At 42.0% G+C, this 25,661-nt stretch overlaps 1 protein-coding gene across 2 annotated transcripts in view; it reads right to left on the bottom strand.

Moving 5' to 3' along the window:
* Positions 1-632: 632 nt before the first annotated feature.
* The window catches only part of UST (uronyl 2-sulfotransferase), a 262,562-nt gene continuing 237,533 nt past the window's right edge, over positions 633-25,661 (bottom strand). The window contains exons 8-9 of one of the 2 annotated variants that reach the window (XM_054721950.1): positions 6,515-6,794; positions 633-935 (exon numbers count right to left, since the gene is read on the bottom strand). In XM_054721950.1, the coding sequence (XP_054577925.1) occupies positions 758-935; positions 6,515-6,794 (458 nt within the window). In that variant the 3' untranslated portion in view covers positions 633-757. Of the gene's footprint in view, positions 936-3,834; positions 6,795-25,661 lie in introns of those variants that run through there. The other variant, XM_054721951.1, reaches the window with a different exon arrangement.

Raw genomic sequence — 25,661 nt, 5'->3', positions numbered from 1 at the left:
CACTAAAATTCCATATATTAAAGCCTCAACCCTATAGTGGGGTCAGAGGGATCGGCCCTGCCGACCACATACCGGTCCACAGCATCACTGCAAGACTTCCCCCACAACGCAGTGACGGCGCTTCTGAGAATGAGAAGCAGGACTCCAAAAGTACAGGTTTGGGACTTTTACTAAGACTTTCCCTTGTACACAACCTGTACTGAATCGCATGGGTGTTGAGGCTTCTTACAATGAACAGAGTCACAGATACACAGGAAAACCTGCAGGTCGGAGGAAGCCTGCATTTAGTAGAAACTGTGAGGTAAAGATGGATTCTGTAACTCACAGTTAGATAAACTCCTCCCGAGTGGAGTGTTAGAGAAAAGTGGGAATCCCCAGAGTGGTTTGTCTAGGATAATGGCATGGGATAATAACTCTAACTCACACCACAATAGAGGAGGGCTGTTTCCCATGGACCCTGGGCACACTGGGCATAATACTCGCAGATATGGGGGATTGGTGGCATCAGTGGGCCTGGATTTATGTGTAATTCTAGTCTTTCTTGTTTGGGACACAGCATTTTGTGAAAAAAAAAAAGAAAAGAAAAGAATATTTTTCAGCCCCAGGATTGTGGTTTTTAGTCTCTTAGCATATGGGGGCGGAGGGTGGGACAAGCTTCATCCCAGAAGCAGCTCTTGGTTTTCAATGGACGTCCTATTTTCTTCCTAAGGCTTTCCAGCTGCGTTGACTTCAGGCATGAGGAGGTCAAGTGATTCACTCAAGCACCCAGTGAAACAGACCAGCTGGGACTTGAACTTGGGGACTTGGCCGGTGCATATTCCTTGCCCTCGTCAGTCAAGCGCTCTGCTTCCTGGTTCAGCCGCCTCCGCGTTTGCACCACGCAGCCCGCAAGCTGTGTCTGCCGCAGCCTGTCCTCCGGCTGTCTCCGCTCAGGACTGGAATCAGAAGCGTGTTGCAGGTCAAGTCTGAGCGTTCTGGCAGCGCATGCGAGGCAGATTGCTCCATGCCTGCTCAAAGCATACAGTGTCTGGCGAAAGCCAGATTGAAGATAGCTAAACTCGCATGCCAAGATTCCAAAAGGAAAAACTTAGCTCACATTTTTCCCTTGCAGGGTGACTTTTCTTCCCCTCCTTTCCCCCCTTTTCTTTTTTCTTTCTGAAAAGGGAATCCCCATGTTTACACATTGAAATCCAGAATGCACAAGTGGTCAGTTCACAGCTCCGTGACCCGTGAACATCTGTGGCCTGGGTGTTCCTGGGAATCAGTGCTGGGAGCTGGGAGTCAAGCCCGCCCACCCTCTGCAGAAAGGAATTCTCAAGTGAGTGAAACCGTCCGTGAGCGAGGAGGCCGGAGAGCCCTCGGGCCCAGCGATCCCAGTTCTGGTTTTCCAGGGGCATGTCTGCACTCGACTTCACCTCGTTTTACGAGCTGCATATGACTTTCTTTTTTTTTGGGATGGGTCCATCTGAAATGCCTTACAGGAAGTAAGACATGAATCTTCATTTTGCCTTTAAGAAAAATAAAACTCTGCAATCTGAGATGGGTAAACTCCGTCTGATCTGTTTATCCAGAAACAAGAACCTCTCTGTGTCCTTTCAGGAGAGAGAAAAATCTAGGGTAAAACATATTTATTTTGACATCTCTCTCTGAGGATTATGCAATTGAAAACCAATAGGGTTTCCGTGGGGAAGGGGACCCCACAGCCAACAGCCCGAGGAGAGCCACGGGGGGGGGGGGGGGTGTTTCAGTGTGGCAGGTGGCACTGGGTGTGGCTGACTGTCCCTTGTTGTCACTGTAGATTCTAGGACAGTAGATGGACCCTGACTATATCAACTCTTAAAGTTTTAATTTGGTAGATACTCAAACGTTAATCAAACCTTCAATGGAAAAAAAGTGTGTGATGAATTTACATCTCCCATCTGGACCTTGATCCGCTGTTCTGTCACCGAGGGAATGGACTAGGTAACTGCTGAGCCCCACAGCAGCTCTAGGGACCTGTGATTTCAGGCTGGCTTTTCTCCTAGTTGGATTTTTGTTCCTCTGCTCTCACTTTTCTGCTGTGATCTTGGTGTGATGGGCTGAATTGTGAACCTACAAAATTCATATGTTGAGGTGTTGGACCCAGTACCTCAGCATGTGGCTGTTATTTTAAGATAGGACCTTTTAGAGGTAATCAAGTTAAAATGAGCTCTGTAGCGTGGGCCTTAGTCCAGTATGACTGGTGTCCATATAAAAAGGAAATTTGGCCCAGCCAGCATGGCTCAGTGGTTGAGCATTGATCTATGAACCAGGAGGTCCCAGTTCCATTCCTGGTCAGGGCATATGCCGGGGTTGTGGGCTCGTTTCCCAATGTAGGGCATGCAGGAGGCAGCCAGTCAATGAGTCTCTCTCTCCTTCTCTTCCTCTCCGAAATCAATAAAAATATATATATTTTTTTTTAAAAAAGAGGAAATTTGGACACAGATATGAGCATGACAGAGAATAGTCCTTGTGACGAGAGCGGGAGAAGCCAGCCATGGACAGGCTAAGGCGAGAGGCTCAGTGGAAATCAGCCTGCTGACACTTTGATCTCAGACTTCATGCCTCCTGAACCGTGAGAAAATAAATGTTTATTGTTTAAGCCAGTTTATGGAACTTGGTAATGACAGCTCCCATAAACTAATACACAGGGTCACACCACAATGAAAGAAGTTCCATGTGTTCTCCTCAACAGACTCTTAATCTTGATTTTAGCTAAAATAGTCTTTTCTTTTGCAGAATGTTCAAAATACTTTTTTTTAAAAAATCAGTTTCTTTGTCATCAGATGTGAAGTAAATCATTTTAGTAAAATGAATACTCTTTCTTTTTACTTGAAGAGAATTTCACAATTTTGATCCACGGAACAATTTTTCTGAATGGCTGTGGCTCATCGTTTTGCCTTTTACGAAATACTGCCAACATCTATAAAATGAATCTAAAGCCAAATAGTTCACTGGACCAGCCCACAGGTAACAGGACAATTTATAAAGAACTTCAGACCAAGCAAGCAACTCCAGAGGGGGTGTAGTCCAGGTTTTGTTTAGTACTTTTGCCTCTAAAGTTCATGCAGAGTCAAACATCACATGACTGGGCTGCAGAACAACAAACTGAGTGATAAAGAAAGGTAACCAGGCATCATTTTGTGGTTTAAGACTCTCAGAGATTCTTGAAGTAAAGCATGTGATGACCAAAACGGATTTCTCTTTCATTTAGTACCAAGATTTCTATTCTTTTCATCTACAAAGTAGTCACGTGTATTTGGAATGTAGTTGGAATTCAGTATCTAGAAAGCAGGGGGATTTCTCTCTCTGTAAGCTCCCTTTGATGCAGCAGTGAACTTGCTCAGGGATAGCATTCCTGGATCAAAACACCTCGCTTGGGAGGTTAGGATCATCAGCTTTTGAGGCTCCACACATCTGAGAAAGAGATCAGCAGGGGGCACATCCCTGCTTTCCCAGTCATCGCCAACTTGCTCAGAGGTTGACATTTAACCAACTGGCGGGCACAGCAATCAAGTCAGCAGCTGTTTAGTGATTTATATACACAATGAGATGAATGAACAACTAGCTTAATTTTTTCGGCCAGTTTTTTTTTTTTTTTTTTGGTGTCATCTAATTTTAAGAATGACAGTTTACAGATTTTTAAAAATACATCTTTCTGAAAAATGACATCTTGAAGAAAAAAGCTTGGCCAATAAAAGAGGCTGAGGAATGGCAGGCACTTTTATTCCAGGTATCCACAGAATGAAAAAAATTTCCACTTATTTATATTCATTTATTTACATGGGTAATGAATAACTTAAGGAATACTTCATCTCAAACACAGATTGCTTTTATTTCAGCTCAGCTCATGTTTCAGTCCCATATATATTTTTCAGTTTCCATCAATGTCAAACACCATTTTTTTCATTCTTCTTTAAAAAAAAAAAGATTTACAAGCACTTTTACAGCACTCAAGGAAAGTAGGCTGCAGGTTCATAATAATAATTTTCCTTTTAAAAAACATCCATCAGACCAAAATAAAATCATTTTAATTAACTCCTTCCTGAGTAACTAAAACCTTGGAATGTGCTGAAAGGTTATAATAAATAAGGCAGTGAAAGATCAACCAGCTTAAAATGTATTTTTTAAATTAAACTATGTAAAATGTACAATATATTTCATGAAGTACAAACTGTGTTGGGCTCAGGGCCAAAGAAATATTGTCATGTGTGCCAAATATACTGATGAAGTGCTTTGACTTTACGGACCTAAAGGCTGTTTGTTTGCGACAAAATAACACTAAGGCCCTGCAAGTCGGTCAGTCAGCATCTTTTGTTGTGATGCTGTAATGATCACTGCTGACAGATGCCTTTGAACACACAGGCAGAAGTGCTCCTGTGAACTTGAACTCAGAGATACGTTTGTCAAATGGCCAATTGTCCCACTGTCCTGACAAGAGCAGAGAACTCTCAGCCAACTCAACTGTATTTTCAGATGGTGAGATGGCACAGTGTGTAAACTAATTATCATTCTCTCTATGCAGTTTCATAGAAATGGCTCACAATGTACCAGGCGGCGTTCTTGTTCTCGTTTTGAATAGCATTAACTATTCTTCGGGTTGCTTTTTAACGTATATCTAATGGTGGGGCCCTGGTCTCTCTAAACGGGACAAAGGATACTTCCTCTTAGAATTGACCGCAGTTCTCTATCCCCCTTAATCACTTCGCTGCCCCAGTTCTCTGAGGCCGAAAGGAGGCCCACGAGTGGCCAAATGCTGGGCTTTGGGCCTCTGCGTCCCAGCCTTCACTGGACTCCTGCGGGTGGAGCCTTCTTAATGCATCTCATGATAAAGTAGCTTTAGTGCACACTTGACAGGTTCCAAATGACTTGCTTTATATCTTGGCAACCGTCCAATTTTAGTGAACACAATAAAAAAAAAAATTCTAGAGAGACTTGTTAGTTTCTGAAAGGTAGAAAATGTGGAGCTTGTGTAAAGTCCGAGTCTTATTTACTATTAACTGTTCCCCACTCACAATCTGCTCGTGCTCCTGAAGGGCTGGCTCTAGGGGAGAAAAAGTGAAGGACACAAAATTTGTGGCATGTGCCTGCCCGCCACCACCACCTGTACCCCTGCGTCTCAGCCCAGGAGTACACGGGTTTTTCAGTGGGGGAGGGGCAGTTAAAGGCGAAAACATTTCAGAATCTAAGACACAGGCTTCTAATGACTGAACCCAGGCCTCATGGATAGCTGGCAGGTGATGGGAGTGGGATGGGGAGGAGATATTTTGGAGACACGACACTGCCCGACATTTACTCAGGTCACTTGGGGAGCAGACACCTACTCATAAAACTGGCCAAGCAGTCTCTTACCCAGAAGCTCTTGCTTCTCCTCTTCTTGCTTTCCTAGGAGGGTTCTCAGCAGTGAGCTGCTTCCAAAAGAAATGGGACCATAGTTTCCCTGCCGCCTGCACACAACTCGGGACCCCTTTTTACCAAAAACAGGCACCTCTTAAGGGACTAGAAGGTGAAAGATACCAGCTACTCTGGGACCCCACTGGCCAGGGGTGTGCCTGATAGATTGTGCATTGCCTGTGGTCAGGCTTAGAACTTCTACTACGGGTTAAATGTCAGAGGCAAACTGGTTCCTGGGTATGCAGTTAAAACAATGCTGGCGAGAAATTCAGTTCATATTGGGGGCAAAGGCAGGACTGTGCCATTTTCCTATGCCACATGACCTCCAGGGATAATTTGTCTTGCCTGCACTCCTCCTTACTCAGCAAATAAATTCTTGTCCCTGCCATGCTACTTTGAAATCTGTCAGAACGGTGCTTGGACATGGAATGTCTGAATGGAACTTGCCATGCACTTTGACCTTGAGAGATACTGGTTGGGGGTGTGGCACGAGCTGACTGTCCCCTTCAGAGATAACAAGTATGCTGCTCTTGATGAAAAGTGTCTCCTGAGATGGACCAGAGGCAGAATCCTGCCCATGTGGGCAGAGACCACTAACCCAGGGGCATCCTCTCTTTTGATGTCCCGATCTGTCCTACCTTCTCCTCTTAGGTCCTTCTGGAGTGGATTCCCTGGTCTCTGAAGTGGTTTTGTATTTCTAGCGAAATATACAAGTCTGGATGTTTCCTACCACTGAGGTAATATTTCTACAACTCCTCTTACAAATGTTAAGTTATTGGCCTATGGGCTATATTTCCCCCCTTCTCTCATTGAACTAGAGGGAAAAAGCTATTTTATGATGAGATGCCTTGTGATGGAGTCATCTTAGCGTAACTGGGAAGGACCCCAGGAGCCAGAAAAACACAGAATAAAATTAAACAAATAAAACCCGCAAAACCGGGCATCTCCCAATGACCCCCAACCTGTGGGAATGTTTTGTTCTTTTTAATGCAGCCGAGCATTAATTTAGTCCCTTCAAGGATTTTCCTCCCCAAACAACAACAAATCTTTCTGGAAAAGGGAGATAAAGCCACTGGAAGCAACACAGGGCTGGCAGCATCACCTCTTATAAATATCTTCGAGCCACTTCTCGTCATCCTGTTCCTCGTCGCCAATGGGCTCCTCGGTTTCCAGCGGAGATGGGATGAAGAACTGGGGTCTCAGAGGGGGCTTGCTGACCTGCGACTTCAGTCCGAACTTGCGCTTCAGCAGGTGGAACTGCTCTTTGACGTAGTGGTAGAACTCGTACTCGTACCTCATTCGCTGGTAGAGAATCTGCACGGCCTCGGGAGAGGGGACAGTCTTTCTCACGGTCACAGTCATGTTCCCAAGTTTCCTATGCTCTGCAAAAGAACCAAGTAACACATGAACAATCATCTGTGATGCTTTAGCTTAAAAGGAACAATGGTGAGGCCTTGTGTGACCTGCATAATCCTGGCAGCTCCGAAAGAAAGAAACTCAACAGTCAAGGAATAGAAGGGAAATGCGTTTCCAACAATATTTGGAAAGATTTCACCATATTCTAGGTGCTAATATCAACATTAGTGGACTGAACAGAAACTAACATCCTTTTCATGAGCTATGCAATTTGACCACAATTCAATTGTTAACTCAAGTTATACATTCTTTGAACAGCAAAAATCTACCCATTTTTCATCTTTTGTTTCCTGTTATACCTGGAAAGGGTGTTGCTTTCAGAAGGAAGCACAGACAAAAGCTGTCTGACCACTTTCTAATCATCTTGGTTTTTTTATCTTAAAATATTGACAACTATGAATGATAATTTAACTTGATGCAAACCCACTTGCATTTTACTACTCCAAAGGCATTTGTCAAGGAAAAACAAAGGAAAGACTGTTAGATTCCTTAAATGCGATTGTACATTTTCAATGGTTATTTTTTTATAGTGGTAAAATATATAACTAAAATTTGTTTAACTTTATATTGATGCTGAATAACATGTTATATATATATGTTATATTTATCAAAATTTTAACCATTTTAAAGTGTACATATTGGTGGCATTAATTATATTCAGAATGCTGTGCCACTGTCCCCACTAGTGCCACATTCTTTCATCACTCCACACAGTAACTCCCCGTATCCCTCCTCTACCTGCTCCTCATTCTGTCTATGAATTTTCCTATTCTGGGTACCTCATATAATTGGAATCATACAATATTTGCCCTTTTGTGTCTGGCTTTTTCACCTAACATAATGTTTTCAAGATTCATCCATGTTGTTGCATGCATTAGTACTCCATTCTTTTTTATGGCTGAACAATATTCCATTGTATGGTTAGTTACACCACAATTTATTTATCCATTTATCCACTGATGGACACTTGGGGTTTTTCTACCTTTTCATTATTGTGAAAAGTGGTGCTATGATCATTTGTGTACGAGTATTTGTTTGAGTCCCTATTTTCAGTTCTTTTGGGGATATACTTAGAAGTGGAATTGCTGGCTCATATGGTAATTCTGTTTAACTTTTTGAGGAACTATCAAACTGTTTTTCTCAGTGGCTGAACCACTCTACATTGTATGAAGATTCCAATTTCTCCAAATCTTCTTCTACAATAGTCAGTTTCCATTTTCTAAAAAACATTATAGCCATCCTAGTAAGTGTGGAGTGGTATCTCATTGTGGTTTTGATTTTTCATTTCACTAACAACTAATAGTGCAGAACATGTTTTCATGTGCTTGTTGGCCATTTATATATCTTCTTTGGAGAAATGTCTATTCAAGTTCTTTGCCTTTTTTGAACTGGATTATTTAATTTTTTATTGAGTTATAGGAGTTTTTTTTTTAACATATTCTGGACATTCTACATATATATCAGATTTGCAAATACTTTTTCTGATTTTGTAGGCTCTCTTTAACCTATTGATAGTTTTCTTTGATGCACAAAAAATTTTACTTTAATTAAGATCAATTCATCTACTTTTTATTTTGTTACATATACTTTGATGTTATATTTAAGAAATCATTGCAAACCCAAGAACATATAGATTTGCCATGATATTTTCTTTTATCATCTTCTTTTATTTAAAACTTTTGTCATCAAATTTGATAGGCACATTATTTAGTGATTATGGCTCCAAATGCCTGTTTCAAAAATCAGATTTAGGCAACAGGACAAAACTTGTCATTTTTGAGGATATCTGGGATACTTTCTGAAACTTCCAATAGAAGTGCTAAAGAAGGAATTTTTAAAAAGTTATCAGAGTAGTAATGGCCTCATTGAAATAAGGATATTGCTTTTCAAATGGAGTCTCTTAAAAGGCATAACACATTTTGATATATCAGTTCTAGAATTGTTGTTAAAGAACTTGGTATAGTCTTTCCTAAAATAGGTTTGTGATAGAACATTTTATAATGTCTGTCTTCTCTGCTATAGGTATTAACTATAGCTAATCTGAGGCAAAACATGTTCATAGGCTTTAAATATAGACACCCCCTTTGTGTTTTTAAAATCCAGAGTTTAAAAACATTATATTAAAGACAGACAAGGCACAAAAAGTTTTAAGTTAAACATTGAGAAGCACAAGAAAAATAATTTACTCATTTCCATATTTCTATAATCCCTCTTGGAGCACTCTAAATTGTGTGGGGTTCTTTTTTCTCACACCAGAAAAAATAAAGATTGCTGTGATTTTAAAATATATCCTACCAAAATTCAGATGTGCTCAAGTCTCTCCCTTCCTATATAATAAAAAGCTAATATGTAAATCGACCGAATGGCGGAATGACTGGTCGCTATGAAGCACACTGACCACCAGGGGGCAGACACTCAATGCAGGAGCTGCCCCCTGTGGTCAGTGCACTCCCACAGGGGGAGCACCGCTCAGCCAGAAGCTGCAGCAGCGGTGGCAGGAGCCTCTCCTGCCTCCATAGCAGCACTAAGGATGTCTGACTAACAGCTTAGGTCCACTCCCCAGACATCCCCAGAGGGCTCCCAGACTGAGAGAGGGTGCAGGCCGGGCTGAGGGACCCCCTTGAGTGCACAATTTTCATGCACTGGGCCTCTAGTCTTAAATAAAATCCTGGTCTCCATGTCCCCTTCCTTATTTTATCTTCGTTTTCTTTGCTCCATCACAAACAAACTTCTTAAAGAGTTGTCTAAATTTGTTACCATAAAATTTCAACTTATACACATGACTGAACTCATCAAAACCTGGTTTATGTTCCCTCAATACCCCATTCAAATTACTCTTGCTTCTTTGCTGATAATCCGGTGAGCATTTCTCATGCCTTCCATCGCTTCTTAGCATGACATCACAACACTGTTGGCCACAGGCTCCATCTTGAAACCAGCTCTTTTCTCTGGCATCTGTAATAGCATTTCCCTGGTTGTCCTGGTCTCCTTCTGATTGTCCCCCTTCCGTTCTCTACATCCAGTCCTCTTTTCCTGCCCGTCCTTCAGATGCCAGTACTTCCCAGGATTCTAGTCTAGTCTTTCTCCCTTCTCCCTTCTTTATTCTCTGAGTGATATCATCCACTCCTCCACCCTTTAGTTTTCATACCACTGTGGACACAAAACCAAAAGTTTATATAAAATAATTATAGCTTTTCTGTCCTTTTGTTTTTCACAGAGCTGACACATTTAATAGGAAGGTTAATGATATTGCCAGAGGGCTATGTCATGGTCTAAAATAGGAGTGCTGTTGGGTGGGGGTAGAAGAGGGCATAGAGGGGACGAATGGCGATGGAAAAAATAAAATAAAATAAAAGAGAAATAGAAGAAGCAGAGTCAACCAAGATTGATGGTGAACACCTATTATGGGTTTAGATTATGTGCATCTGAATGTTACTTAATTTAATATTCCCAATAACCCTGTGAGGGGTCATGAGCCCTCTTTTGCAGATGGGGAGATAAAAGCTCTGGGAGATTAAATGACTTACCCAAGATCACACAGCTAGTAAGTAAACGAGAGAGCTGGAATTTGAACCTGAATTTGCATTCGTGTTGAGGTTTCCACTCACTAAATATGTGTCTTAACCAGTGAAGCTTTCATAAGCCTGTAGAAAATGATCCCCTTCATATGGAAAGACTAGAGGGCAGTTTTCCTTGTAGTGTTAGCAGAGAATTTTTCAAGTCACATTTCGAAGACATATGGTTATGTGTCTTGCTGTACAATAATCAGTGCTATGGAAAAGTCATTCCATTGCTAAGTATTTTTGTGAAATGCCAGACTTTCCCTCCAAACAAAACAAAATTACGTGAGCTGTGGAACCAGTCTCTCTCCAGATTGCCATAATAGCAGCTCTACAGGAAGTTGTTAGGGTTTTTTGGAGGCTGTTGTTATTTCAGCCACAAAACAATCATGCTTTAAGAATCTATACTTACGATTAGCATCCTTGGAGAAGAGAGGTGGCCCTCGGTAGGTGAGCATGTACTGTAGAATGTGACAATCAAGAAGGGAAGCCCTCATCCCAGGAGCATCTTTGGAAATGAGCAGGAACTGAGAGTTCAAGGGGCTCATGTCTTTTGTGTCCACAGGTGAACATTTCCAAAGGAAGAGACAAATACAGAGCCAGGCAGGATGGCAAGCACACAGCCCGAGATCTGACTGGCAGACTGTGTTATTTGGCCTGTGTGATATTTTTTTTAGAATTTGACTTGGTTGTTGTAAGACTTGGTCTATTTCACATGGAAATCTGGATTTCTGGCTTCTCTCAAAGTGAGGCAATATTCTACTGGAGCTGAGTATGGCTGTCCCCCTGAGAGAGGCCAGCTCTCTCCATTCTGTCTCCGACTCCAAATGTCAGTTCATTCTTTTATGTTACCTGCCTGGCTGCCACATAAATCTGAGTTTTATGTTTCTGCTCTAAAGGTTTTGAAATTCTGGGTTTCATAAATTTAAGAAGTAAGTGCTGGGTGTCAAAATTAAGGCTTCAATTAGACCTCACTCGTGTGTCCAATGTCACCTTCCTTTTTTTATCCCCTGCAAACATTTATTCAATAACTTTTCTGTGCTGACACAGGAGTTATAAGCAGTGACTGGAACATTATCTTCAGCATCAAAAGTATTTTTGAGGACTGTGAGATAGCTAACATGCATTTAATCCTCAGAAAACTCCCCGATGAGGTGGGTTCTCTTATTATCACCATTTTACAGATGTGATACTAGAATTTAGTAACCTGCCCAAGGTCACACAGCTGATATGTGGAGAAGCCAGAAGTCGGGTCTGAAACAGTTTGACTACTGAGCCCAAGCTCTTTACCCTTCATGCTGCTTATGGTTGGATGGGGCTCATGGTATAAGGGGGCAATTCCTCTTCACAACATAGCAACCATGGAGCAGATAGGGCATTTCACGCCAGCTGGTTTGATGGCATCAACATTTCCTCTCCTTGATCAGAAATGCCTAGTGGGGATACCAAATTCAATGGGCTTGTCTTAAATACTCTGCATGGCATTGGGTCTTTTATAACTACTATTTGACTATTTGATCATGTAAGGTCTGTTGTGTGTGTAAGTCTGAGAGGAAAGGACAGGTTTACATATTTCAACCAAAAGAAAGAAAATTTTTAGGAGGCCTCAGAAGCATTATCAAACTTCTGAAATTTTTTCCCTGGATGTTTTCCTCAACATCCACACCAGTTTCATCCAGCTGTTCTCTTATAGAAGCTTGCTATGCTGAGAGTGCTCAGGACGGGGCTCATACCCCATTCATCTTCGTGCTTCCACAGCTTAGCACCTGGGGAAACACGGCACCCTCTGTGCATGCTCATTGAGTGAATGAAACAAACTAACAGAAGGAAGAGAGTGTTATCAGACCCAAAGAAGGCTTGGCTGTGTCCATGAGGTGCAGACACAGCCAAGTGGGGACAAAGGTAATATCTGAATGTTCTTAATAGAAAATTCCCAAGAGACTCATGAATGTGGGGTCTACCCTCACATCTGGGATTTTTCAGCTCCCACTGGAAACACTATAAATTGCAGTGTTTAGTTTTGGGGTTCAGTTGCCTGTCTGGAGTGAGAGCGTTGGCCATGTCAGGTGCTTCTGCCCCTGGTCTTTAATTAATAAGCACATTTTGGTAAAGAGAGACTGTGGTTTCAGGATACTTTTGAATCCCCCCCCCCCCCCCCCCCCCAGTTTTCTTATTTACCATTAGGGATTGGCCAGAGAATATCCTTAATTATTTTCATGAAAATTTCCTCAAAGTAGGCACTGGTTTTGAGTTGTGAAATGATCAGAAGGGAAAGCAAACAAAAACCAAAAACACAACATCTGATCTTTCTATTTGAATAGCAAAATAGAGATTGTTTTTCCATATAGACATGTCCAAAGTCAGCTGTAGAGTAAGGACTGTGTGGGGACAGCTTCTTCAAGGCTCTGTGCTCTCCCTGAAGAGCAGTGGCAGAGACCCCGCAGAGCCACGGGGGCCCTGAATGGGGATCCTTTTTATACCTCTGACCCTAATAACATAAAAAAAAATTTGTATTTAGTTACCCAATGCTGGTAGGGGAAAAAAACAAAAAACAAGAATAAAGCTGAGTTGGGTCAGCTTTCTGCATTATTGAAGTTTAATAGATAGTGGCCTAAACAGCTCAAGTCCCCCTAACCCCTTCCATTAGAATAGCATCCCCTGCATTTGCATAGAGCTCCCTGGATTAATGTATTTTCACACACACCCTGCTTATCTCACGCAGTCCTCACAGCAACCCATTTTACCTACAGATGTCCAGAGTTTGAGAGGTCACAGACTGGCTCAAGGTTGTATGACCAGCAAGTTACAGTTCTAAGCCTAGAAAGTGGGTGATCTGATTCCCAGTCTAGCACCTTTTTGCTACAAATCGAGTGGAAATCTATAACCACCCACTTCTCCCTTCCCTGTGTATATTCTGGCATTAAGGGGATCAGTTGAAAAGAAGGGCTGAGTGTTCTAAGTCAGGGGAATGCTTCGGTACGTCTGGGAGGATCTGGTGAAAAACCTGCAAGCCAGCAAAAATGTTTTCAAACTGAAAGGGGCTGTGTCTTTATTCATTTTTAGTTCCCCAGCACCTAACCTCCTGGCACATAACCCTCCGTAAAGGTTTGTTGATTTGAAACCTGTATGTTAAATCCATCTGTGAGACTGGATTAACCTAAAGGGCAACTTCTGGTGATGTCTATACATATTCTGCTTTTGCTAAATTATTTTCATAGTTGAGGGTCCTTCCTAAGCAAACTTTCCATTTCGTGGAATTAAATTTCTTTAGGATAAGCTGATACAGGAGTTCAGGATCACAGGTTGCTCTGGACAGGTAGTGGTACTTGCTTTTCCTAGCCATTTCATTGGAGAACACTGTGTTATGGCGACAGGTCACTTACACGTACTCAGCAAAGCTTAAGAAATACTGTAATAGCCGAAACTGGTTTGGCTCAGTGTATAGAGCATCGGCCTGCGGACTGGAAGGTCCCGGGTTCGATTCCGGTCAAGGGCATGTACCTTGGTTGCAGGCACATCCCCAGTAGGGGGTGTGTAGGAGGCAGCTGATTGATGTTTCTCTCTCATCAATGTTTCTAACTCTCTATCCCTCTCCCTTCCTCTCTGTAAAAAATTAATAAAATATATATTTTTAAAAAGAAATACTGTGATAGGGGATATTTGCCACAAACATAAATACCCGAGTAAAAAGACATAATATACACTGCGATCTGGTAGCTGCGGGATGTATGTCACGTGGGCTATTTACTGCAGCCAGTAACTAAAGAAATCCAAACATTGTTGGGGCACAAAGGTGTCTGCATGCCCTAATAATACTATTCAATTACATAATTTGCCATCGTTTTGGGTGTTTTTTTAAATGCTGTTTCTCCATTAGCAAGAGAAAATGTTTCACAAAGAAGTACATTCATTCAGATCACATGCACTGGACCCACGTGCAAAGGGCTTTGCTGTGGATAAAATTTAAACCGTGGTTCTTTGGCCAGTCTGAAGGCTCCCTGGTGGAAGGACTTAGGGAAGGACATGCGGAGAAGCCTCAGGAAAAGGACTGCAAAGGAAGAGTCCTACGGCCCCCTGGGGAACACAGCTTCGCTCAGCACCAGGCACACCCGTCTGCACGGAATGCATATGCCAGTGGACAGTGTGCAGGCTCTGGTTCCTAACTCCTTGCCCCTCCCAAGCAAATCCTGGGAATTTAACCCTTGAATGTGGTGATAAATATCATTTACCCGTAGCCCGTTGGTATGCAAGACTGAGCAGTGACAAGCACGATGCCCCCAACTTGGCCTCAAGTAGAGGCCATGGACAAAGTCTCTTTACTGCCCAAGATCTGGATATTTTCACAAAAGTGGTGGATCCTTCTACCTCTGCTGCATTGACCTTATATTTGGACTGGTTCATCGTTTTCAGAACCCTTAAAAGTCCCTTTAGTGTAAATAAAAAGGAAATCACAGACCTGCCCCACGAAGGCCCCCTTCCCACCGCTCTTCATCTGTCCAACATGCATAATGGAAAAACGATGTCGCCCTGGCTCCGGGTCAAAATAAACAATCTGGAAATACTGTGTAAACCCAGCTGCTGCACCCGAGGACAGAGGCCCCCCTTTACGACCTCCGAGATGGTTAACCATATGCAAAGTAACAAACCCTCAGCGCGGGCTTGCCGTCCAGGCTGGTGCCGGGCTGGTTTCGGCATTCCCCGCCTTGATCTGAGAGAACGCACACTCCATACCGACCAAACCCCTGCCCCAACAATCCCAGCTTGTTTGAACCTGGTCCAACAGAGATGATGTGCAAGAAACGAATACAAGTTGAATAACAACCAGAAGAAGTGGGGCCACATTTTACCACTGAAAAAAAAAAAAAAGTCATCAAAAGGTAGGCATCAACTCTTCAGCTTCAGGGGCGCTGAGTGGTGATCAACCAAGAGGCCTTGCTGTTTTGTTTTTTTTTTTTTTTTTTTTTAAATCACCCTGTCAAGACTTGTGGTTTCCTAATCTCGGGTTAGATTACACCCAGAAATTTCTAGCACACCAGGGATGAAGCATACTTTCTCAGGTGACAGGTGTGATGAAAGTCAAGGTCGGGTGGCGTGGGGCTGGGGCAGGAGTGAGCGTACGGAAAGCAGAGTCAGTACGCATCCCAGGGCCACTCCTGCGGAGCCCCACACCGTGCTGGCTGCTCCCGAAACCGTGTGAACACGATGCTTGTCACAGATAGAGCACACTCATTTCCTGAGTCATACAGGGAGGCCACGCAGTTCAAACACACGCCGCTCCCGGGCAGCTGCCGGCACCGGAAATGGATGTGTGTCACTGCGGCTCCCAGCGATGCGCGGGGCTGAAAGGCCAGCGTTTGATTCGCCACCGGATGATCGATGGCATGTTTAGACCAGCTTCTTGGAGGCATGGCAATTAGGGGAGGAAAGAACAAAAAGCACTTCATGGCTGACTTGGTGCTTGGGGTTGGTAAAGTAAACAGAGGTATTTCCCCTCTCTCTCTCTCTCTCTCTCTCTCTCTTTTTTTTTTTGCAATATTCTGTTCAGATCTGGAAACATAAATAATTAAAAAATAAATCAAGCTCACTTGGAATTTCAAGAGAGCCTTTTTCTCTATGTAGCCAAGTGAACGTTACATAATTTACTTAAAAAAAAAAAAAAAAAGCCTGAAAGTGCTAGGCTCCTTTGATACAAGAGAATGAAGCCTTTATAATGCTCCCAATGTGCTTTGATTTCTGGAAGCAGTAGCAGGACACAAGGAGCCAGGGAGAAAAGTGACCGACCTGTGTGGGGTGGGTCAGGAGGGCCCACAAAGGATAGGGCACTGTCGCCTCGGAAGGGGAGCCGGCACCCAGCCCCAGAAGGAGGCCTGCGCTGTCCAGAAAGAGTGCACAGACGGATCCTAACTTCATCAAATGCCGAGGTGAGGGCACCCCACCGTTGGGGCTTCCTGTTATTGCCTGGGCCATCCACCCCCAACACTGCTTATCCTCCGTGCCCGGATTGCTGGCGCTCAGGGCTGGTCATTAGGTATCTTCCTGCCTGGCCTCCCCTGCTCATTCATCAGCTCTGTGTTGAACACAAAGCGTGATTCCAGGGAATAGGAAAACTGCTAAGAGCTGAAAACCAGGCTTCCTCCTCCGAGAGGAAGCATGCATAATAAAGAAGGAAACAAATGCACGACCCTCCCCATCACTGCCCAGGCAATGCAGGATCCGAGCTTCCCTGCAGCCTGGGAAGGGCTTCTCTCCTAGGAGGGCACCAGAGGAGGGGGCAGACCGCAGAGGGGTGGTGTTGAGGGCCACCTTTTGTGCCCTTCAGTAGGGCCAGGGGAACACCTCGACAGACAAACTGAATGTGCAATGAATCACTTGGGGAGCCGACATGGAACCTGCATTTTCAAAAATTCCTCAACCAAGGATATGTTTAAAGAGGGGGAGAGAGGGAGAGAGAGAGAGAGAGAGAGAGAGAGAGAGAGAGAGAGAGAGAGAGAGAGAGAGAGAGGATCTGCCTCCCATGCAAACACAGACCGGGGATCAAACCCTCAACCTAGATATGTGCCCTGATCAGCAATTGAACCACAACCTTTTGGTGTATGGGACTTCGCTCCACCCAAATGAGGACACCCCCCTCCCCCCACCCCTAGGGTTGGAACCTGCATTTTTAATTAGCTGTCCAACCAAACTCAGGGGCTAACTCAGAATTCAACATGAGAACAATCACCCTCCTATTAGCATTATTTATCAGCAGGGTTTGAAGAGGCGCCAGAGCTCACGCCCTGCTGTTAGGCCGTCTGTGCTGGGAGCAATCAGTCCCCCTGGGTTTGGCTGCTCCAGCTCCCCTGCTCTCCCTGCTGTCCTGGTTCACTGGTCAGAGAGCAACCCACTCCTGTTTATTTTCTCCCCAACTTTGGCCCAAATCATCAAGAAGCTGGTCTATTTCTTTGAGAGTGTATACGACCCTCATTACACACTTAGGCTTTCCCTGACATAGCTTCTGCCATTACAATACTGGCTTGGGCATGGCGATGGTGATGCCAGGGAGTTCATTTTCACAGCAATCGTTGGACCAAACGTTTCTGTTTGATAATATCTACTTCAGAAAAAAATCTTGTTGGAAAGACTTAGGTGGCATTATTAGCAACGTGTATTTCTTTGTTGGAAATACATTTTTTTTTATTTGAAATCATCACTGAGAAATGTGTTTTTGCTACTTTTCATACTTTGGTTACTTTATTTGGAATCATACAGTGGAGGCCTTTACCAATCACTGATTCGGGCATCCTGATCAAATGCATTGATTTGAACAAAAAAGACCAAGAGATCTGTCCAGGAGCTCTGTCCAAATTTCTGTGGTACCTGACAATCTCATAAGCTTTGCTTGTACTTCACATGCAAGATTCTTCTTTCTATTCCTCATAGCAGGCCTAGGCGCTCTCTCTCTCTCTCTCTCTCTCTCTCTCTCTCTCTCTCTCTCTCTCTCTAAAGAGGCCCTCTCCGGGAATCACACTGTGATCTCTACATCTTGCCTTGATGATGTGGAAACCAATTGTTGACACCCACAGTCACTCTGAGCACTTCACAGACAGTGACATGCCCACAGGACAGTTCTTTGTCTCATTTTTTTAAAATGTTGCTCTTATTCTTTTTGCTCCAGGATTTCAGGTAGATCAAGCTACCTATCTTGTGTAAAAGGTTATCATAAAGCATTTGGGCAGTTTATAAGCTTTTAGCTTTAAATTTTAATTCTTAGGAAAGTAACTTAACAACTTAAAAATTCATTTTTCCTGGTTATGATGGATATAAATATCTACATACCATATATACACACATATAGATGGTAATGTTTTTGCAAAAAGATTAAGAAGATGAAATGACTTTAAGTCAAGCCACATTTATTACTGTAGTAATGTATTTCCTTCTAGAAAGACTAGAAGGAAATACATTACTACAGTATTTATGTACATGAATTATAAAATAGATCTCTGCTATACTGTTTCTTTGGTTTTATATTCTTTTAAAACTTAACTTATGGTAAGCATTTTCCTATAGCATTAATTATTCCACGTCATATTGTGCAATGCGCTTTAATGTGCTCCATTCTATGAACACCTTACAGGTCACACAGACAGTTTGCTACTTAGATAAATGAGTTGTTTTTCAGTTTCTATGACTCCAGATAATATGAGATAAGCATCCTTGTTCATAAGTGATCATGTGCCTTTTTGCTGGTCTCCCTAAGATAAACGGCAACTTTAGATATTGAGTGGTGACTCCTCTTCACATAGCTGACAAGGTTTTCGGTTCTGACAGCTTTAAGACACAATTACTTTCTTTTGCCAGAGATCCTGAAATTTGCATAATGCAATTTTCCTAAATTTTAAGATACTATCTTTAATGCTATATGATGTCAATCTAACTGTAACCTAGTTTACCTAATCTTTAACATGCACAGGACTTTTGGAGATCCTGTATCTACTGTCTACAGCACTGCACTTAATACGGGGATATAGTTGTTTATAAAATGTTTTGTGCACAAAAATTTTAGTGAATTATACCACGTGATGACAATAATCCGTGATTAAATAGCTCCTCATTTTTATAGTCTATGCACTAGGTACTCAGAACTCAGAACTGGCTACCACAGAACCTAGGTTTTTCTTTTTTATAGTTCATTCTGGATACATTTAACAGGATGTAGCTATCTCATTGTTCTTGTTGTTTTAATATGATATTTATTACAATGATCAGTCTTGATGAGTGAACCAATGGTGAGTCCCAAGAACCAGCAACCTGGATGTTGTCTCTGGAATGTTAAACATGGTGAGATTCTGATAGACCCTTGAAGGGCTTTGAAGGAAGTAGCTGTTCCTGGAGGCCAAACATGCAGATAAGTGAGATATTTAACCTCTTGTCCAGGCATTAAGAAGTTAAGTTCATAAGAGGTGCGACTCAAAATAACCATTCGCAAGTCAGGAAAGTGTGAAATGAAGTTCCAAGGATGCTGTCACTTCCACAGGGACATGTAATGATACTTTAAAATTAAATTTTACTTTATCTGGCAACCTATAGCATGCTGCTAGTACCAGGTTTTAGGAGATTATAAATTAACAGCCCCATCACCTCCTCCTTCTTTCCCTGTTAGACATCAGATTTTCAACTGCATGCTCTATAGCACAGTGTGCATATCTAAGATCACATCCGAAGTGCTTTGCTTTAAACAAAAACCCTAAGAAAGAATAATGAGATGAAACTGTCCATTTGTATTTGTGTGTGTGGGGGGGGCATTTATTTACTTAAAGGAAGTCTAAAATTGACAGATTAATACTAGTAGATGCTAAGACCATCAGGCACCCATGCCTGGGTCCATGACTACTACTTTGGAGAAGAGTGGTAAATGTTTGATATGCACATTTAAATGCTGTAAAGATGTTACAGACATATTAAAGTTTATAAATGTAATCTGGGAAGAAAAAAACAATTTTTTTTACAGTAAGTTTTTAAAAGGCTTGGTTGTGGTATAAACTCGAGTTTTTACTGAAACATGCCCTATAAAAGATGTAGGGCAATAGAAGTTACAAGTTTCTAAGAGAACACATTTAAATGATTAATTGCCTTTGGGCAGCCGTTGCTATTAGAAATAGAAATGGGAGAGGAGTGTTTTATTAAGGTAGAATAGAAATAGGGGGAGGGGTATTTTATTAAGGTAGAATAGAAATGTAACCTCTTCTGATGAGAAAAATTAAGTTTTTTCATCCTTTTGACATATGAAAGAAAATAATGGGGGGGGGGAGAGCATTGACATATCAACAGTAAGCTACATGTGAAGGGTTTTTTTTTTGGGGGGGGTGTCTTGAGCTGAACATTCATGGCCAGTGGCTGTGAGAAGCTGCAGCACCCTGCATGGGATGTTAGATAGAGGGAGAGGTCAGATTGCCGGGAACAGGTATATGCCTCCCAAGCTAGAAAGTGTGCAGTTGTGCACCAGCCTTCCTCTTAGGTAACATGGGGGTGGGGGTGAGGAGTTGCTTAAAAGGAAAGTCTCCCAATGCTGGAGAGACCATGCTGTGGCTTAGAAGCAGCCAAGAAAGAGGTGCCACTGTTTTCAAACATGTGCTCAGAGCACATCATTAGGTTCTATCGGGATGGGTTCACTTTAGAAACAGTTGTCAAGACAGGTCGGGGCAGGGACAGGAGAAAAGGTTAATTCCTGTGACATTCAAGGCATTCTTTAAACATCTGTTCAAAAGATGGAAAAATCAAAGGTATTTGAAGAAAAGTATACAAACAGAAGAGCTATAACCCATTACATCTCAGTTTTATTGGAGCATGAAATGAAGTTTCATGATGTTCTAAAAACAACAACTTAACTACATAAAATTGAATACATAGATTGGCATTAAATCCATACCATATTTTAAAATTTCATTTTGATATAATAATAGAAACTGGCTTCAAATCATACACAAAGACATTTTAAAATTTTCAAGTTTCTCCTACATTCTAGCAAAACCATGCATAGACAGGCTGGTTGATTTATGACTTTCCAGTAACATTTACTCTCTAATGGCTTTTACCAAATGGTTTATTTACTTGGTCTACGCTGAGGTAACCTCCTGGCTGGCCTGTCTGCAATCATTACAGCTCAGTCTAAGGGACTGAGTCCCCTCACTAACTCATCTCTGGAGTTTCTGTGGGGACTGTGGGTTCTCACTCAGATAAACTAGGACTTCCAGGTTCAGTTTTAAAATGTCCCTTCTTCCCCATCATTTCTCTTTGGAGAAAAGAGAAACGCATTGACAATTTCTGACCCACTGAATCATGTAAAGTGGCCAAGGTGCCGGGTCTTTGCTAGCATTATGATTCTGTTCTCTTTTTTGTTCTTGTCTTCACTCACCAACTTCCTCTCATGGATTACAAAAATGGATCTAGTGAATGTCACCTAAAATGTCAGGTTTTTTAAACTAAGATCAGTATGAAGTCTTTAGCTTTCCCGGTAAGCACTGGTGTCCCCTCTGGCCCCAGCATGCAAGATGTGCGTAGTATCCAGAATTGCAAGAGGTTGTGAAGACAGTGCTAGGGTGCATATGACCTCCTTTCACTATGAGCTCAAGGAGATGATGTGATTGAACATCAGAGGTTGTGAAACATGTGAACAGAAATTAGCAAGTCCTCCTTAAAAACTTTTATCCAAATTGTACCAAAAAAGAGTAAATTCTTGCCCAGTCAGAGTGGCTCAGTGGTTGAGCGTTGACCTATGAACTACAAGGTCACATTTCGGTTCCCAGTCAGGGCACATGCCCAGGTTGTGGGCTCAGTCCCAGGTGGGGGGCGTGCAGGAGGCAGCCGATCAATGATGCTCTCTCATCATTGATGTTTCTATCTCTCTCTCCCTTCCTCTCTGAAGTCAATAAAAATATATTTTAAAAAAGAGTAAAGTCTAACTTAATGCTACTTAACTCAGTCAACACTTCTTGGGTTTACTTGCAATAAAATGAGGGCCTGAGTTGTTGGCTAGACGTGAAGGTGAGTGAAAGTTGCCTGGCTCTTCTTTGGGTAGATTGACTCCCACTCTCCTTCTTTAATATTGCAGAGCTCTCTGGAGCAAAGTCCAAAGCTGCAGAGAATGGGGAGGGAGATGCTGGGCATGGTGGGGATGGAGTGAGAGTAGGTAGGGGATCACTTCTACTCTCAAATTCTGTGGTGCCCTGGGCAGGGGTGATGCATCATGGGCTGGGAGCCACCAATCCTGCCCCGCCACTCCCCCCCTCAAGTCCATGGCAGTGATCACAGTTGGGCTCAGCCTGACAACCTGTGTTTCTGGCCAACATGAATAGTTGTCCAAAATTCGCACTAGACATAAGCCCCGATTCTTGCACTTTTTGGCTGAAGGCTTTTAGACCACTATGCCCTCGGTGTATTTCCTGAGGTATTTAGGTCCAATTCTTCAATAAGTCAATGGTTACAACAGCCCGTATTCTTTATGTGAACTTAGAACACTTGTGAGGGAATTAGTTTCCAATTCCATTAGTTCATCTCCTGATTGGATAGACATATGAATGGCTATTTTTTCCTAATGTACAATAAATACATTGACATATACTGCCAAATAGCTGAAATCAGTTGTCAATTAAGCTTATACCTTAGAGCAGCAGACAGTGAATACATTATTTCCATAACTGTTGTGGCCCACCCTCTACCCCCATGAGGTTGGGTCTGTACACATGAAGGTCAACAGAGCAAATAGTTTAAGGACGCTAGAATTAGAAGAAGATATAATGCTAAACATTAGTGTGGGCTGTTTTCAAGCTTATTGATATTCACAGCCTTTAATCATATCATCTCAATGATATTCCTAAGTAACAAAGGGCTTTGTAAAAATATTTGAAAGGCAATAATTCTCTTTAACAGACTGATAAGGCTGAATTAATATTAAATTGATTTCATTACCTGGTCACCATTTATTTCTAGTAGATTATATATTTCAATAAATAACTTAAAAAATAAATGTTACTGAATGTCAACTCACTACAATTTTAACAGTGAGTATACCACAGATTATCTTTTATCTCAACAACTAGAATAATGATGATAAACCCTTAAAACATTTTCAAAGCAGTGCTTATTAATCACCTTTTTTGTCCTATACGGTAAATTATGGACTCTAAGAATGTTTAAGACTGCAGCAACCAGACTGGAAAGGATTCCTATTTTTGCTTTGCTACTTTAGAAAAATAAGCGGTTTTCCTTGGATTGTTTGCTTTCTTAAATTCCATTCCCCGATTCATTAAAATCCTTATGAAAGCCAAAGTTGTTGACATGACTAAAACCAATGGCTTTACTGTTATCCAGATACAGTCTTTGCAACCACTTTATTAAAGCAGTCAATTTTAGTCAACTTCAACTATGAAAGTCTTTCTTGCAGAAAACGTAAACAAAGTAACATATCTAGAATATCAATGAACATCATCTCAACAGAATTTCTAAGCTTTCCACAAACATTAGGTTCTTAAGGATTTAGCCAAATAAAATTGCCTACTATCATAGCTCTTAATAGCTATCCCATCTCTCTCAGACCCTCATGTTTTCGATTTTGCTGTTTACATATACAGAGAGGCAGTAGAATACAATGGTCAAGAGAAGAGGTGTTGGAAATTAACCAGGCCCGGGTTTGAATGTTGGCTCTGCCAATGACCAGCTCGTTGACCTAGGAAAGTTCTGAATCATCTTTGATGTTGGATATCTTACCTGGAAATGCCATTCCTTACAAAATGGGCATAACAACAGTATCTACCTCAGAGGGTTTTACTAGGATAAAACCAAAGGGTTTAAAAAAGTGTCTGGGGCACAATAAATTCCCAATAAATGTGAACTGTAATGATGACAATATTATCATTATCTTTCTCAAAATCTGTTCTCTCAGAACATTAGCATGCTGCCACAAAAATGAGAAGTGCTAATCTTCCCAACTGAAACAAAATAATTTAAGTTCAAATTTAATTAAAAATTTAGTGGATAAATCATACTTCCTGCAATTACAGATATCAAGACTTCAAGGTGCTCAGCTCCTTCAAAAGTTTAAGAGACGGTGGTTCAGTAAAAGCAAAGATTCGTATCCTATTTCATATTCATATATGTTTATAGATAGACTTTCCCCACCTACATATTCACTGGCTTTATAACTTTCTTAACACGCCTTCTGCTTACTAATAGCACACAATCTAGAATTGATTATGTGATGCTTTAAACTTCAGAAATATACTTTGGATGATTCATGTATTTTTCTACCAAGTTCCATTTGGATAGGGACTATGTTTTTTTCTATTCATTTCCTCTTCTGTTGCATATTGCCTAAGCTGGGCAAATAAAGGTTTCAAAAAATAACTCATGACTGAAGCATCTAAAACACCTTAAAAAAAAAAAGAGTAAAGTTTTGTAAGAAACTCTCCCGAAACCATCACTAGAATAGAGGAGAAGTGCAGGGGTGTACACGTGATGGCTGAGACACAAGGACAAATCATGGCCCTGCTGAGATCAGCGGTGCCATTCAATCCTCTGCCCAATCCCCTGGGTTATGTAATGTGGCCCAAACCAACTCAGACTCCCTTTCTTATGGCGTAAAATGCTATTTAACGAAATAATAAAATACAAAGAGCATCAACGGGAGATTGTGTGTCAAAAGTCCCAACACTGCCCATGAATTGGTGTTAGGGAAATCAGGTCCATTTCCAAGCCTTTTCCTTTTCTGCATTGACTTCCCCAATTTTTTCCAGAATATTCACCACTACTTTGTGGAAACCCCCAAGGGATGCAGAGGGGGCTGTCTGACTTTCTGGGCCTTTTCTGGTCAGTTGATTACCCCTCTCCCTCAACTCCCTAGGGTTGACCACAATGTGGTTGAAGGCAGTTTTGGGGTTCTCTATTCTTAGACATAAGTGTTTCCCCAGACTATGGCTGTGCAAGACCTATTGCTCAGTGTGAAATGGAGAGCTCGTTGATGATTGAAGTTTCCTGGATAACGAGTCCTAGCCTGTGGGATCCATGTTCCCTGGTGGAGACTCTGGTCTATGTCTGGCTGTGGCCCTCACCCCCAACACATCATCTTCCCTGGGCTGCCTGCCTCATCTGTGTCTCCGGACTGCAGCCACCCGATGTGCCTGGAGTTTGGTTGGCTTGCACCTTCTGTCCCGGTTGCCACCTCAGCCTGGCTGAACCATCTGCCTAGCTGTTGCCCTGGCTCGGCTCCTTGACTTGTGGGTCTTTACAAACATTCTAAATAAAGTGGAAAATAATTAGGAAGAGACAGTCAAATAGTTAGTCACCCAATAGTCCAAGTCAAATGGAAGAAAATGCAAACCAATCCAACTTCACATTCCATTTTCCCACATCTCCTGACTCTCAACATTTTTGTACAATTAATCATTACTTCTATAAAACTCAGAATCAATTTATATCCACCAGAGGTGTGATGGTTATGGCTAATACATTTCCACAGAAAAGTCCATGACTCTTACTTTTACCACTTAATTTTAAAGGAGTTTTGAAAGTAAAATTTATTGAAAAAATATCAATGAAGTCTAAACTTTACTCCCTGAAAATTCTTGTGTTTACCTCTCAGAAAGAATCCCCATCAGCCAAGAGGAAAAGTAAACAGGCAAATGTCATTTTAACATTCCTTTAGAACTGTGCTATGGAACATGAGGGAGTCTGAGCAGAATTTGGAGTGTCCACACCTACAAACCTAACAAATCAATGACCTCAAGATACCAGAGAATG

This window comes from Eptesicus fuscus, chromosome 10 (genome assembly GCF_027574615.1).
Source record: "Eptesicus fuscus isolate TK198812 chromosome 10, DD_ASM_mEF_20220401, whole genome shotgun sequence".
NCBI classification, from domain to species: Eukaryota; Metazoa; Chordata; class Mammalia; order Chiroptera; family Vespertilionidae; genus Eptesicus; species Eptesicus fuscus.
The sequence above is the reverse complement of the archived record's forward strand: the minus strand, read 5'-3'. Positions and strand labels throughout refer to the sequence as shown.